We start from the raw sequence: 16,066 nt of genomic DNA on the forward strand, positions 1-16,066 counted from the left end.
CAAAGACCTGTAAAAGCCTATACTGGATCAGCCCAACAAATGCCATTGCAAGCACACATTGAACAAAAGCCATGCCCGACAAACCACGCCCAAATGGATTGCAACAATCAGGATTATACGACAAGAAAACAAATAGAACAATTAATAGTAACCTATAAACCCACAAATTTCTCTCTCAAACATGTTTTTACATGGGAATTGAGGCTCAGTTTTGATGTCATAGTTTGACACCAGCATATGGCAAGTCTATTCATATCATCATAAACATGCCCACCATTTGTACATTTTCTCCACATGAGAAATCGCATCGTCAAAAAGAAAAGGTAATAGAACCATTTTATACATTATCTTCACATTAGAAAAAATATTCTAAATAATAAGAACCTAGCATGGGCTCATAAATTATCCAAATTCTTGCTTGTCTAAATCTTTTTTGCTCACTCTCGAGGTAGAAATTCTTCTCCAGCCTCGATGAAGACATCAAGGAACACATTTGATTGCACCAGTCATACAAAATGAAGCACACAAGTTCTATGTTACAACAGTTAAAAGTACACACGGAAGAGAGGAAGCACATCCCTACATTCATCAATCACTACAAGTAGACCAAAACTGAGAAATTGACCGATGGCTTAGAATGCAAAGGCAAACTTTGTTATAAAATCCAGCAACTGTTAAAGCCTTGATTCTTGCCTCCAGAAACCTGCACATAAAGCAAACAAGAATTGCCCAGGCAGCAGCATGCGACTTCGATTTTCTCCACAAGCAATTAGAACACTGTTGTAGGACATATAAGCTATTTTTTTCGTGATCTATCTCGTTTAACCCTCACTATTCTGCGGCCAGACTTGTCGCCACCACCAGTACCCAAAGAAAAGCTTCCTCCTTGAGGAAACTCATGACTGCCAGCTGCTTGAAATGGGGCAGGCCCTGGAGGAAGAGAGGAATTCTGTTGAACACCAAACTGAAACACTGACGAAGCAGACTGAGTCGCTGGAGCACCAAATACTGGTAAAGAGGATGAAGTGCCTGGTTGGCCAAATGGTGGAATGGTACCAACTGCTGACTGGTTGGGGTCTTCGGCCATGCTATCCTTAACGTTCATCTGATCATTTCCAGGAGTTCCAGGGCTGAAACCAACAGCTGAGTTTTGCGAGCCAAATGCAGTATGTGCAGAAGAGATCGATGAACTATTAGCACCAGCAGAACCGAAAGAGAATACTGGAGGTGATGATGAACCAAACACAAAAGGTGAACTGCCAGAGGTTGGAGCTCCAAATGCAAGTCCTGAAAATGGAGATGAACCAACAGTATCAAAGGCAGGCGTTGTTGATGGTTGAAAAGTAGAACCAAATATGCTGGAGCTTGCAGCCGGTGCAAAGGAAGAGGAAGCACTGAGGCTGGAAAAACCAGCACCTCCTGAAAAAGAAAACATAGAACTTGAACTGAATGGCTTGGAACTTGTAGTTGCTTCCCCAAAATGTGAGCTGCTTGGACTAAAGGACGAAGAAACATTCATCCCAAATGTGGGAGATGAATATGACCCAAACTGACTTCCTGAACTCTTGGAAAAAGGTGAGCTTCCACTTTTAGCTTGAGTTGCCTGGGTGCCAATAAATCCAGTAACACTACCAGACAACGTGGTACTGTTGTCCACAACTGATGAGACTAAACTATTCGACTGTGTTAAACTAAGATTGCAATTGCTGTTGCTTGCACCTGAAAATGTCGATGTTGGAGCAACAGCAGACTGGCTGCTGTTGCTTGCACTTGATAATGTTGATGTTGGCACAACAGCAGACTGGTTGCTGTTGCTTGCACCTGAAAATGTAGATGTTGGTGCAACAGCAGACTGGTTGCTGTTGGAACCTGAAAACAGAGTTGATGCAGCAGAAACAGTACTGCTAATACTCGGAACAGTTGATGCTGCCAAAACAGGGTTGCTGTCAGCTCTTGAGAACTGGTAATCTGCTGTCAGCATGGTGGAAGAGTTGCCTCCAAATTTAAAATTTGCAGTTGCACCTGGAGAGGCACAATTTATGCTCAATGGTGATCCTTCCAAATTTGTTGCATTAGATTCAGCTAATGATTGAGGCACTGATGTGGTAGAAACCATTGAAGATGTAGACCCAAACAGAAGTGAGGGTACAGTGGAAAAAATCTGTGCCACAGATGAAGAAGATGAACTGCTGGAACTGGCCAAGGCAGAAGCAGTGGTAGAGAAAATCAAGCTAGCAGTCCTTCCAGGAAGTGTCATGACTGAAGCAGATGTAGAAGATGAACTTAGTGAACCATTAGGAAAGCTTTCATTGCAGGAATTGCCAAAAGAAAATACAATAGAATTGTTCATTGTTGATTTATCCAAGGAATCAACAAGCCCAACTGATCTGGACAGATTTCCTGTTATCTGGCCTTCACCTCTATCTGATATTGAACCCTTCAGTGCTGATGTTGTGGCATTGCTGCAGAATAATAATATGGAAATCATTAACATTCCAAGAATACATAAGGTCAAATAAGTAGGCAGCGCTAGAATGTGGTCTCAATTAGGACACGTAATCTAGAAGTTGAATCATTCTCGATTATGTAATACATATTCGAATACTAAATAAGTAATTTAATACTCAACTAGGGTTTTCTTGCATGCATGCTTACAGATTCTACGTCTACGTAAAACTTCTTTCTCTTGCAGATACCCTTTTGATGGATGTGTAAAAATGCATTTGTATCACAGGGTTCTTGCAGAAGATATTATATAACCAAAAAAGGGTTCATAGGCAAAAGGATACAGATGTAATGCACATGCACAAACAACAATAAACAGGGTGTTTGCAACCATATTTTGATACTGCAAATTATTTATTAAAATACTTTGCACATAAAGCTAAAACCAGAAAGAGAAGCATGAAAGCTCATTCTGTTTCAAGTAAATATAACATAGAAGACATAATTACACTTAAAATAATCAAACTACACATGCTAGCTATAGTTGGAGAAAATCCTGTAAAAGAATTTATCAGGTATCTTCATATTTCAGCAATTGGCAGTGTCACTAGGCATATTCATGTCCACATTGCTGCAAAATGCTACAAATTCTCATCAGATTTTCAAATATAAATTGACACTAAAAGATCACTCAGAAACCCAGAGTTTTTATTCATCTTAATCACAACAAAGATTACACCAACCTCACTTAATTGGTTTCCTCGTATTAAATATAGGTGTTAGTAGTTTGCTCCCTCATATGTACAATACTCCCTAGTCCCTACTACATGCAAGCTTTATCGCTGATCAATATTCACACTATCTTCCCTTTGTGAGTCCTTGACTGCCCTCTAAGGACTTTGTGGGCTTTACATGAATTCAATAGATGTATCACCAACTATGGTCTAGAGAGGTCTTCCATTAGGCCCTTTGCCCATCATTCTGAGTCCTTTGTCCATACTGAAGAATGAAATGAGAATGCTTAGATTAAACTATGCTAACAAAAGGTTTCTGAAATAGTTATACACAATTCTCCAAATTGTATGGATATAGTTAAACAAGAAAATAATCCTTCCAGAAATTGAAAAAAGGGTCAAACTTTGAATGGATATCATTACTGTAATGATGAAAAAGGACAGACAATATATATACTCTAGACCTAACCTTGTGCTGTTTTTTAGGCCAGAAGTGGCATTAGAACTGCCCATGGTTGTGGCTGATGAAAACTCCAATCTATTAGAGTCCTCGGAGCCAAAGGAAAACAAGGGGAAAACACTTTCTCCTTTTTGTGCCACTGTCTTCTCAACCAACGGGGTTGCAACTGTAGGTGTTGAAGGTGGTTGAGATATACTGGGGGCAGATGCAAAAGGAAAAGTGAAACCCTTGCCATTATTGACAACAATATCATTCAAAGGCTTCACGTCAGCTGCCTTGGAAAAGTCAGAAGAAGATGAGGGTATGCTTGCAGATGTCCTTGGAGGAAACCCCTCTGTTCTTATTACTGAAGATCTGACAGGTTTCTCTGGTGACTTCTTCACCTCATCTCCATTCTTCAATTGACAGGAAGGATCCATCAATGCATCCATATTATTCACTTGTGTATCCTTAAAAACAAAGCAAATGGAAACTCTTCAATGTACTCAAAAAGGATAAGCCAGATTAGTTGGCAATGGAAATAGTGGTACGTGAAGCATAAATCAGAATTTTCTAGTTAGCATAAAAAATTCAGTTCATTGTAAAAGAAGCAAGTTCATACCTCTGGTGTGCTCATCTTAATAGCTTGCTTCTGCATGGTATCAGCTTCAGATACCGATTTGACTCCTGAAATAGAAGTTGAGGGTCCATTCTCCCCAAGGACATTAACTGTCTCTTGTTTATAAAATGAAGAATTGCTGATGCCTGGCATGAGGCAAACCAAATTATTTTTTTGAATAACTTTATACTAGTTGGAGAATATGTCCTTCAAGTTCCCAAGAGACTGACCTTTTGAGAATGCATGCTTATTAGCAGGTGATCCATCCAGGGGATAATCCTTTATTTTAGGTGATTTTTCCTTTGATAAAGGCACTAGCTTATCTAGCTGTTGGAATATTTTGTTCTCAATTTGTTTTGACTGAGGTAAAACAAAAGCAACAGCACTGTCAGATATTCTGTTGCCTCCTTGCTGTTGATCCAAGCAATTAGGCTCTTGATTCAGTGATGAATCATCTTGAACATCCTTCTTGAATGGAGTTGAGGGAACAAGACAACGATTTCCAGAAAGAAACAGATGCCTAACTTTTTTCGAAGGAGTCATTGTGGCTACCTTCTGACGAATTCTGCGAATAGACCCATAAGATCCAAAATCATCGTCTAATACTGAACTTCTCCGTTTGAGCACCTGCATCAAGAACAAGATGGTTTCAATGATCAGACAAATGGCTCTTAAAGGAAGTAAAGAAATAGTTCCTTTACTCATTCGCAATGAAGAAAAATAGGAACAAGGTGGAATGCCTTTCTGGAGTAAAATTACTCTAAAATAAGCAAGGGAGATCAACCTAATATGAAGCCTGCACATTAGTGGTACATTAGCAATAGGAAAGTTTTACAGGTAAAATTTAGTTACACTATTAGTGTTATTTGTTACTTTGATGGTTGCTATTCTTTATGCTTAACAGAAGGCAACCAAATGCAGTAAGATCGCTCTCAGCTTTACAAATTAACTACCGATCATTTCAGAAACTTCAATTAAAAAATATGATATTTACAAAATGTTTTGGGATAACGGCAAAAAACGGTCACATTGGGTTTTTTTGATTTATCAAATTAACTGGTCAGATGTAATAGACACCTGAAATTAATTAATAAACACCTAGGTGCACTACTAAACATTGGGTTTTGTTGATTTATCAAAGTAACTCCTGAAATTAATTAATAAACCTATGCAACATTGGGTTTTGTTGATTTATCAAAGTAACTCCTGAAATTAATTATAAACACCTAGGTGCACTACTAAGTTGGATCGTTCAGATGTAATAGATGATACACAAATTGGAAATGGAGCAAAAATGTCTTAGAAGATGACAGACCATGGGTCATTCCTAACTAACCCAAACGGTGTCATATCAGCCAATCAAGCTTTGTAATGAGAACTTGAAAGACCTAAAAAGCACAATTTGTACTTGCAAAACTTTAAACATACTCTTCATGGCTCCTTGCTCAACTTAAAAATATATCCAAATCACCAGGACTGATTGGACAGGAAGGAATCCAACTGGTATTGTAATCAAGTTGACTACATTCAAAAAAACCATCTCCAAATTCACAGAATAGAAGAATAAGTAACTATGCAAATCCTTGAAACAAATAACACAGGAATACACACCATAACAACATAATAAAATGGTGCCACTAGAATAAGATCAATAAGCCACCTGTCTGCCCCCTAATTGCCTAGTGGTTTCTGGCGTCTGGAAAGGTAACAATCCAGCATTGCCTTTTTTGGAAGATCCCTCGCCCTAAATGATAGCAAAAATACATTATTGAAGAAAGACCAACAACCCTAAAAAGGTATGAAAAATCTTTTTCATACATAAAGATAGATCTAGCCACTATTTCCAGCCACATCATAAACAACATCACTAACCTTATAATAGGGAGAACAGGACATTCCATACATTGCTGATATATCATGAGATGTTGGTGTCACACTATCAGGAATCTCAGCAGATCCAGAAAATCGAACAACAGATCGTGGACCTTTCAGATCAAATGGCTTTGTTGCATAGGTTGAGTTACATGGCACTGTTTTATGCTCTTGGAAGATATGTCTTCTATGCCACCTTAGAGATGAAGGGGATACACTTGGAAATTTAGAACCCATATATGCTTTTGCAAGTTCCACTGGTGAAGCAGTTTGATCGTCGATCTGTAAAATGTTAACCAATGTCACAACTTACAAGGAAAACAGGATAACATATAAGAGATACTGTCAGGTTAAATCTGATGGGCAACATTAAAAAATTACAGCAAGGACAAACAAGAACATGAGCATCTACAGATTATTTGAGGGGCATAGGCATAAATTCTAAAACTACAATGACATTTACCCTAAGCTATAAATACAGGGAATAATAAGAAAAATAATGATGATGGAGTAATGTCACATTCCAATTGCATTTGACAGAGACTGAAAATGCTGTGCTGAAAAGTATTAGGTTTTCATACAGCTTGAACATTTGCAGGAGTTGTGATATCATCGTGTGGTCTGGAGCTTTCTATATCTTTTGCAGGTAGGGGAACAGTCATTTCAACTAATTTCTTGTCAGGTTTTGGCAAATCTGAATCAAGAATTCTTGAATGCAGTATCCCTGTCAAATGCTCAAATTGATCCCTGTCAAAATTAGAGATTGTTAGTATTATAATTAAGTGATTGGCAAAACAATCTAAAAAAAATTGCTTTAGATGAAGGAAGCTAAAACAAAAGGTAAAAATGCTTTTGTTCAGATTCTTGAACTCCAAGCATGCTTCTTCTATAATTAGATAAGCCAAACGAAGAAAAACAGATTTTTGATATGGACAACAACATAAAAACAGAAATGGCTCAATTTTCACAAAGAAATAAACTTCAGTAGCTGATCAAGTAGATGAAACAGAAATAATTTGGCCTGTATGCCTGGTCATAGGAAACAAAAATGAAGAAACCATGCCATTAAATTAAGAAGGCAAAGATTGATGAGAGGAGGATCATAGAGAGCTCAAGTTCCTTGACCCTGCAATCTCCAGAAGGCCAGATTCTTCAAATCAAGGTTCGCAATACCGTACCATACCGGTGTTTCAACCTGGGCTCGGGGTGTACTGCTCGGTATACTCAGGTGTGCTGAGTACTGTAGTACTGTAGCAGTGCACTGCAGCACTGCTACAGTGTACTCGGACCGGTAGCAGGCGGTCCGCGTACCGGCAACCTATCGGACCAGTACATACCGCCCATACCAAGCGGTACAGTTCGGTACTGCAGACCATGCTTCAGATTATTTATGCTAATCAAAATATGAATTGAAACGATCCAAAAAAAATCATCCACAACAATGAGATGATTGTTGTGGACAATTTTTTATCAATAATTGTTGCATCAACAAAATGTATGATCACATACTTCTAAGCATGAGAAAGATAAAACACGATTTAGAAGCCAGGCACCCATGGAGACCCTAATACCTATCAATTATGGGAACTTTGATGCACAACCAATGGTACAAAAATCATATTTTAAGTATATGAGCAGCATCAGAAAAAAAATACTTTCCTTGTGAAAGTCTTCTGCTTTATAAGTTGTTCGAACTCCATAACTTTATTGCTGTCAGAATTATTTGTTGCATTATTTTCACAGTCAGCTTTATTTTCCTGCAATTCAGCTGATAGTTCCTGCATGGCAAACCAAAACAACATAAAATAAGATGCAATTGTCTATGGTGTAGAAGGTAATCGATAAAGATATGTCACCAAGTAATATATATAAAGATATGGAACACAAACAAGAAAGAGTAAAAAAATTATCAACAAAAGAACAACTTCAAATATGTTATTAGTCCTCCATATAGTGGTTTGCGAAGTATCAAAACATAGTTGTTCTTAAAAACATTAGAAACATTAGAGCAATGTATTAGATGCAGTGTCGAGTCTCTTCCATTATTAATATGAGTCCAGGAGACTCAGGTTTACCAGCATCTTTTGGGAGAACAGCAGAACCTAGATTTATATGGGGGAAAGTAAATACTTTATTCAACAGTATCATAGGAATACAAACAATCTGGCTGAACACAACGTAGACTTAATTCATGTCAAAATAGCATGTGTATTTTGCATGTACATACAGACCCTGAACTCATGTATAGTGATCTACCTTTTTAATAAATGTTAAGTTGATAACACAGCTAGCGATAAGGGAATCTTATTTATTAGGACATCTTCAACTCTTTGTATCTACCCAGACATCTCCAACTCTGTGTCTACCCATTGCGATGTATCACATAAAACGGATCAAGAACTTGAAGTGAAGAAATTCACATACACATGCATTCGCCACACATGCATAAACACTCGCCACATGCACAAGCATGCACCAGTGCGTGCACAAACTCTATAGTGCTGTCTGCCTGCTGGCCTGGAATTGTGCTAATAACCATCAAGCCCAAACAAAGAAAAATAAAAAGTTAGCAAACGATTACCCCCTCTTCCTTCACAACCATCTGCTACCACCATTCGTTAGCCATTATCATTACCAACAATACTAGCAAAGATGTGAAGCAGAAAGGATTCGGGTGACTTTTAGTAGTGAGGACGAGAGTGCTAGTCATAAGTACCCTACAAGTCAATCACGTGAGTGATGATATGTGAGACTTGACACGCAGTATTTTTGCTTGTTATTATTATTTGATATTTTATCACTTTATATTATCTGTTGCATGAATATACTATGATGTCCATGGATCGGTACAATGAGAATCGGATCGTGATAAGATCACGATAACTAGACCGATTCGCCTTTAAACACGGATCCTAAATAATCTGGTCATAGATTACTCGAGAAGGACATCGAGATAACCGGACAGACTGGTGTGCTGTATACCCATTCATATGATAGATGCAGCTAATCTCATAACTACTCATGTGGAGATACTAGGGATACAGTGCAGGTGCTCATTGGAGAATGCGTTCATTGATTAATTTACTCACAGAATATTGAATGGTTGATAATGCCTTATTGTCAGACAGTGATTCCGTCATCCTAGTAGTGTATCTGATCCTTAGACTTGAGACACCAAGGATATTCTGTATGAGTACTCCACTCTTTGATACCGAACAGGTCTGGAGATTCTAGATCTAGCACAGCCGGTCGGGAGTGGTAACCAACCTTACGAGGACTATTGATGTCGATAGAGGATCATCCGCTCTCGATGTCATGAGAGGAATATCTCATATGTTCTTGCTCAGACAAATCCTTGGCCAGGGTCATTCGGATTGAGAGAAAGAGTTCTCTGGGAGAATCTGATTAGAGCGAGACTCGTATAGAAATTGTATGGGCCTAACAGCACCATGTCCGATATATGACCTCTGGGATATTCGATTGATGAGGAACTATAAGTACATGATAACTGAGGATAGATAGGTCCAAATAATTAGATTCCCCTATATCGTCTAGGGATTATAGCGTAATGACCTAGTACGTCCGTAGTCGATAAGTCGAGTGAATTATTATGGAGATAATAATTCACTGAGACAAAAGAAGTTCTGACATGTATGACTCACGATCAGCTCGATATTGGGCCTAGATGGTCACATATATGGTAGGCGTTGCGACGAGTAGAGGTTCGGATATAAGATATTCAATATAGCCCCTATCTTATTATATATCCAATAAGCCCTACTAATCTAAGAGGCTTAAGTAATTGGATAAAGATCCAGTACCCAATATGGCAGGATCATTAAGGTTAAATTGATAATGGGACATCTATAAATAGGAGGGAACCAAAAACCCATAGGCTAGAGGTTCTTTTTGACTGACTCATCCTATTCTTCTCTCCCTCTCCTCCTTGTACTACAGCTCATATTTGGGGCGTGTGGACAACAAGAAGAGGCACCCCCTTCTTAATTACGTGGTGCACGCAAAGAAGAGTTTTGGGCAACGATATGAGGAGAATCTTCGCAGCCCCTGCCGTGTGAATCACTGCTAGGGAGGACAGTTGACCTCCTTCATCCTCTCCTACAGATATGCAGGTTTTCGAGGATATACGATCTCCCTAGGTAATTCTCTTACACGTAATTTTTTTGATTTCACGAGTTTTTGCGCATCAACTTTTGCACGACGATGAAACCAAGGTTCGCCGTACCGTACCGTACCGACGTTTCGACTCGTGCTCGGTACGGTACGGTACGGGTGTACCGACCGGTACACCGACGTGTACCGAGCACTGTAGCACTGCTACAGTGCGCTACAATGTTACTGTAGCACTGCTACAGTGCGCTACAATGTTACTGTAGCACTGCTACAGTGCGCTACAATGTTACTGTAGCACTGCTACAGTGCGGACCGGTACAAGGCTGTACCGCGTACCGACAACTTGTCGGACCGGTACGTACCGCCCGTACCGGGCGGTACGGCTCGGTACGGCAAACCCTGGATGAAACCTTCTTTTCTACGAGAATTCTGGGATTTTGTTTTTTTGTTCTTCCGTTACGCATGTGATGTCGCCCAAGATTTCCCAACAGAGAGAACATGTGTGACTCCCTAATGCAAGACCTAATGCAATATCTCCCTAGGTAATTCTCTTATACGTAATTTTTTGATTTCGCGAGTTTTTGTGCATCAACTTTTGCACGACGATGAAACCTTCTTTTCTACGGGAATTCTGGGATTTTATTTTTCTGTTCTTCCGTTACGCATGTGATGTCGCCCAAGATTTCCCAACAGAGAGAACATGTGTGACTCCTTAATGCAAGACCTAATCCTAAAATACATAGCCTTGTACCAGCCCAATGTTAATTCTACTTAGAGCTGAGCATAAACAGATCCAAGAATTGCTCCTTTTATTTTCCATATCTTTGCAATGGCCTTGAGACTTACTGCTTTGCTGAAGCGTTTGGTTAAGTATAGGTGCCAAAAGAGCCCATCTTTTCATTTCCAACATATACAAATAACCTTACGTCATGTAACAAATATCATAACTAAACAAGTATGACAAGAATAATGACAGTTCAACTGCACAACTACGACATTAAGAGCAATGTAGACATTCAAATAACAAATGCATGGGAGAAGACCAGAGAAGCACCTAGATTCGTAGTTGCCTCTTGATACAAAACCTAAACATGTTGTTCCATAAGAACATTCTATCATAGAACTTATTCTATGTGGTTCCATATCTTTTCTAAAATAAACATTGATTTAGGGCTACAATAACAAAAGCAGGCATAAAGTGGAATTCAAGAATCTAAAAGCAAAGGAGAATAATACCTTTTAATGATTGTTGTGATATTTTTATACATATATACAATTAGCATAAGAATGCTAAAAAAGGACTCCAAAGAAACGTCAAAAACCAAAAGATGCCCAATTCTCTCTATTGAAATTTAGAATAAATAATCAAGAAATTGTATAAGAATCTAGCCCCCTGATATTTTAGAAAGAAGATAACTACACAACATGGTTCTAGTGGACTAGGAGACTTATATTAAAGATACCTATGTGGTCGTGGTATCCAAGAAGTTCACTGGAAATGTTATTGGAACATTTTGATGTGAACTCAATAAATGGTATGTTTGGCAAAGCGTTTCTCCCCAAAACAATCATATCAATCAATCATGCAACAATAACTGTCTGAGTTTTGCGGAGAGTAATACATGATCATATCATTATCAAATAAGAAAATTTAAAAGTTTCGATGACAGTAGCAAATTTACTTTTGCAAGATCCATAAGTTGCATTATAAGAATAAAGCATAAACATGAAAATATCAAGCAATTATCCATGTCCAGAAATCAAAAAAGGTAGATGCTACTAAAAAAAAGTTAGCCCTTGATGTCGAAAGTAAAAGCAATTTTTTATGTAGACATAAAAGCCTTGTAACCTAAAAAGTAGATATCTATCAAGAATGATATTTTACTGCTACTTACAACAAAAGCTGCTTCAACACCTTCTTGTCCAGATTGAAAGCCTTCTTCACCTGCACATATTCACATTTGTATGGTTGTTTAGTTCATAGGTTTATTCTACAAACATCTACAAGTTAAAAAATATACAAGTTATAGAATAGTAAAACACTTCAGCACTAACATAAAATACAATCGTCCAAATAAAAAATATATATCAAATATAAGTTATTCAGCAAGTGATGAATCACTACAAGTAGTATGTAAAGGCTTGAACATGATAAAGATATTAACCCTAATAGGAGTATGGGTAACCAAGAAAAGCGACCAACGGTAGCCTAAAATAAGACACGTTGTGTCCGGAATAAAATTGATAACTAGTACATTGAATATCAAACTTTTTTATAAATATAAGATAAAAATGCAATTGGCAGAGCTCTAACACAACCATAACAAGAAGAATTACACTATACAAGCAATTAATCCATAAAAAGACAACAAGCGACCATATTTGTACCAAGTTTTGCAATACCGAATGATACCACCTGTACCGAGCGGTATGTATTGGTCCGTCAGCAATCCAGTACATGGACCACCCGCAACCGAGCAGTACCGTCGATTGAGGCCGTTATTGTCGACGATGGCCGAAGGAAAAGAAAGAGGGAGAAGGTGAAATAAGAGGCAGAAGGGGAGGAAAGAAATAAGAAAAAAAAAAAAAGAACATGAGATCAGCATCGCTCCTCGTTTGCGACGACTTCTCATCCGCACGCGAGGATAAGAGTATCGTCGCCTAAGGCAATGTCGCAATTTTTTCTTTTTTTCTACGACATCGCCATTTTTTTTTTTTCTACGACATCACCCGAGAAGAAAGGCGACGTCGCCGAGGCGAACAGAGGTATACCGAGCGATTTACGTCTCTAATTTATATATATATATATATATATATATATATATATATATATATATATATATATATATATATATATATATATATATATATATATATATATATATATATATATACACACACCAAACGGTATACCGAAATATACCGCTCGATATATAGTATCGTACCAAACAAATCTCGAAATTCTAATACGATATGAAATTTCAATCCTTGATTTGTACTATTAAGAGTTATTAAAACAAACTGAAAATTCCCATCTTCATCAAAATTAAAACAAAGAATTGGATCTCAATGGGTAGAGCTCCAATCATATCAAAAAAATGGTGAACTTTTTTATCAAGGATCAAAGCATTGCCATACTGCAGCGAATACTGGACTGGCATATGGCATCAGTGCTGCAAGACCCTTACAGGTTATTACAATTCATGCATGTGCCAGCACAAGAACCATAAAGCATGTTACAGTCGCATGTCATGATATGTACCCTGTAATGACTGAGGTTAGCATTTTGGACTTTGCTTATTATTGCAGTTTAAAACCTGAACAGCTGCAGCTAAACTAGATTTTGATCGATGCATTTGTTCAGATGAATGATGTAATAGCTAGCCAATAAATGAAGTAAATCAACAGAACAGTTGGCAATAAACCTAGAACCCTGCACTTTACACTTGCACAAAACAGTAAGTTTTCGTCATGAACATAACAAATCATAAATAGGTATAGGAAATGTTTTAAACACTACCATTTGGGATGCTTAAAGTGGTACGATTACTTGACTTAATTTTGCAACACGAGATGCTTGCTAAAAGTTTAAATCCACAAAGTGCTTATTAGAAAAGTTAACAAAAAGAACATGTAAATGCATTATAACACTGCAAATTAAAAGTTGTAAAGGAGCATCACACAATCACTTTAATCTAACATGTCAAAATATCAGTTACAAGACCTACGTGACTTTTAAAAGCTCCTTCTACTGTTAAAAGAAGAAAACATATTTCTGGGCAACAAAATCAGAAATCAGAAGCAGAACACCACCGGGTAGTAGTGTCATGAACTTTGTGGACAAGGTAAAGAAGTAAACCATAGCACGAAAAAGGTATCAAAGAAAACACCGAGAAAATTTGCCATGAAAAAAAATGTCCAATTTTAAAACAGGACAACCAACAATATTTGCATACATATTCAAAAGTCACTGACATCAACCATGCATTTAGTTACACAAAAACAAACGGAATATCAACTAACAAAATGCATTTTCAAATAGCATATACATCAGTCATATGCAAATTACCAATAAAAAATACGCTACAGCATATTACTAGATTTATAAAAAAACAAATAAATCATGTAAGGAGAAAAAAAAATTTGTTGACCAAAACCATAATATTAAAGAAAAGCAAAGAAAAACCCTGACCACCTGCAAGCATCAATGCAGGCATTGCATATTCACAGGATCACATGCCATGCCTGATCCTAGTTAATGGAAAGAACTATAGTTTCCCAACTTTATGACATCCAAACAAAGAACACGAAGTACAACCAAAACCCTAGGCGACCATCCAAGCACAACACGAACAAGAATAGCAGAGAAACCCAAAATCCAAGAAAAAAGAAGCAAGATTAGCAAAACCTAGAGCTCCGTCGACCGACGGCGCGGGGAGACGCTTGCGTAACACACAGGAGAAGAGCTTCGACGCGCTGCTGGTGATGAGCCGAGACGCGGGATCGACGAGCTTCGACAGCCACCCGGGCTCCGAAGGCTGCACCACGAGACCGCGGGCGGGGGTGGGGGGTCGATCGTATGGCGTCGCGGCGGCCCTCCGGAGCGGCCGCCGCCGGATTTTCCCGCCGATTCCGCCCTCGTAGTCCGGCGTTTCCATAAGGAGAATCGCAATGGAGCCGCGACAGAGGAGATGAGGGCGACGGCGAGATAGAGGACGCGAACCAGGGAGAAAAAGTCGAAGCTTTGGGGGTTTTGTCGCGGTAGAAAGAGGGAGGGAACGGAGCGGAGGAGAGGGGAGGGAAAAAAGGCGCTTTAGGTTAACGTCTCCGCCGTGGTATGTGTCTTTATACTCGTATCGTGTCTCCGTATGCATGTAGGTCTGTATACTAGATTTTTGGGCCCTCATGGTACAACTTTACCTTAATCACCAATGAACAAGACCCATATAGGGAGGGACCCACACGAGTCAACCAACCATGTTCCGAATTGACAACATGGGTGTGTCGATTGGTATCATTCTAGGTGTTGGTAGGTCGCACAAACCCATCGGCGATGCGTCAAAACTTACGCCGCCATTGGATCTTCCCAGAATTCACCAGCTTGGAGATTGGTGAAAATGTGGAGCCCACACCACGTAGGTAGCACTGCTCCAAGTCTTTGTCGCTTGCCTCGTCGCAAACCCACTCTCAGACCCACCGACGGGGATTTGGACGCTGCTGATGGGTCCCACCACATCCCGACTTATCTTCAATTCGACGAGTTCCTCGTGATTCGGAAGATGGAAAATGATTTGAGATGGATCTGATTGGGGCCCGCCTTTGCCGATCGTGAAATGTGGGCTTAATTAGAATAGAAGATATCAATAAATCTTTACTTGTATAATCATTATTTTTAGCTTTAATTCAATAAAAGAAATAGAATATTTTATTTTATCGAATTAATATTGTATAATTCATTATAATAATAATATGTTCGTTCATATAATATATATATATATATATATTATTTATTTATTGACTCTCATTATTAAAACTATATGATTGATATTAATTTTGAATGTAGGTAGGTTGATGGCAAGAACATTATGTGGAGATTCTCTTATTCGAAAGTATGTATATGTGCTAAAACAAGATTTGTAATACCAAAAACATTGGCTTTAGACTGGTAAGGATATGGTATTAACTTCTTAAAATAGGATGATCTCGTCAAATTTGAGACTCAGCTAATCGTTTGTTTAATATTCACTTACTAAGTTCGGAACTAAGGCATGCTTAGTTTGGACGTTTTAGGAAGCCTTTCAATCAAGTAATTTGTTCTTTTCCCTC

At 38.4% G+C, this 16,066-nt stretch overlaps 1 protein-coding gene across 1 annotated transcript; it reads right to left on the reverse strand.

Annotated features, from left to right (window-relative positions):
• Positions 1-313: 313 nt before the first annotated feature.
• Positions 314-15,049, reverse strand: LOC135643267 (nuclear pore complex protein NUP1-like). The gene is made up of 11 exons (XM_065160019.1): positions 14,649-15,049; positions 12,136-12,185; positions 7,768-7,887; positions 6,691-6,855; positions 6,110-6,391; positions 5,898-5,981; positions 4,468-4,864; positions 4,241-4,383; positions 3,649-4,088; positions 1,720-2,462; positions 314-1,287 (listed from the first exon to the last, which is right to left on the reverse strand). The coding sequence occupies exons 1-11, from the start codon at positions 14,896-14,898 to the stop codon at positions 797-799; spliced, it is 3,165 nt and encodes a 1,054-aa protein (XP_065016091.1). The 5' UTR covers positions 14,899-15,049; the 3' UTR covers positions 314-796.
• Positions 15,050-16,066: the final 1,017 nt, after the last annotated feature.

The sequence above is a fragment of the Musa acuminata genome, chromosome BXJ3-7 (genome assembly GCF_036884655.1).
Source record: "Musa acuminata AAA Group cultivar baxijiao chromosome BXJ3-7, Cavendish_Baxijiao_AAA, whole genome shotgun sequence".
Taxonomy (NCBI): domain Eukaryota; kingdom Viridiplantae; phylum Streptophyta; class Magnoliopsida; order Zingiberales; family Musaceae; genus Musa; species Musa acuminata.

Bases quoted from the DNA above. Each gene is read 5' to 3' on its own strand.
- LOC135643267 (XM_065160019.1), bottom strand. From the start codon at position 14,898: ATGGAAACGCCGGACTACGAGGGCGGAATCGGCGGGAAAATCCGGCGG. The intron at 7,888-12,135 runs GTAAGTAGCAGT...TTTGCCATGCAG, and splicing joins GTGTTGAAGCAGCTTTTGTT to GAACTATCAGCTGAATTGCA. The intron at 4,089-4,240 runs GTATGAACTTGC...TTTGTTTTTAAG, and splicing joins TTAAGATGAGCACACCAGAG to GATACACAAGTGAATAATAT.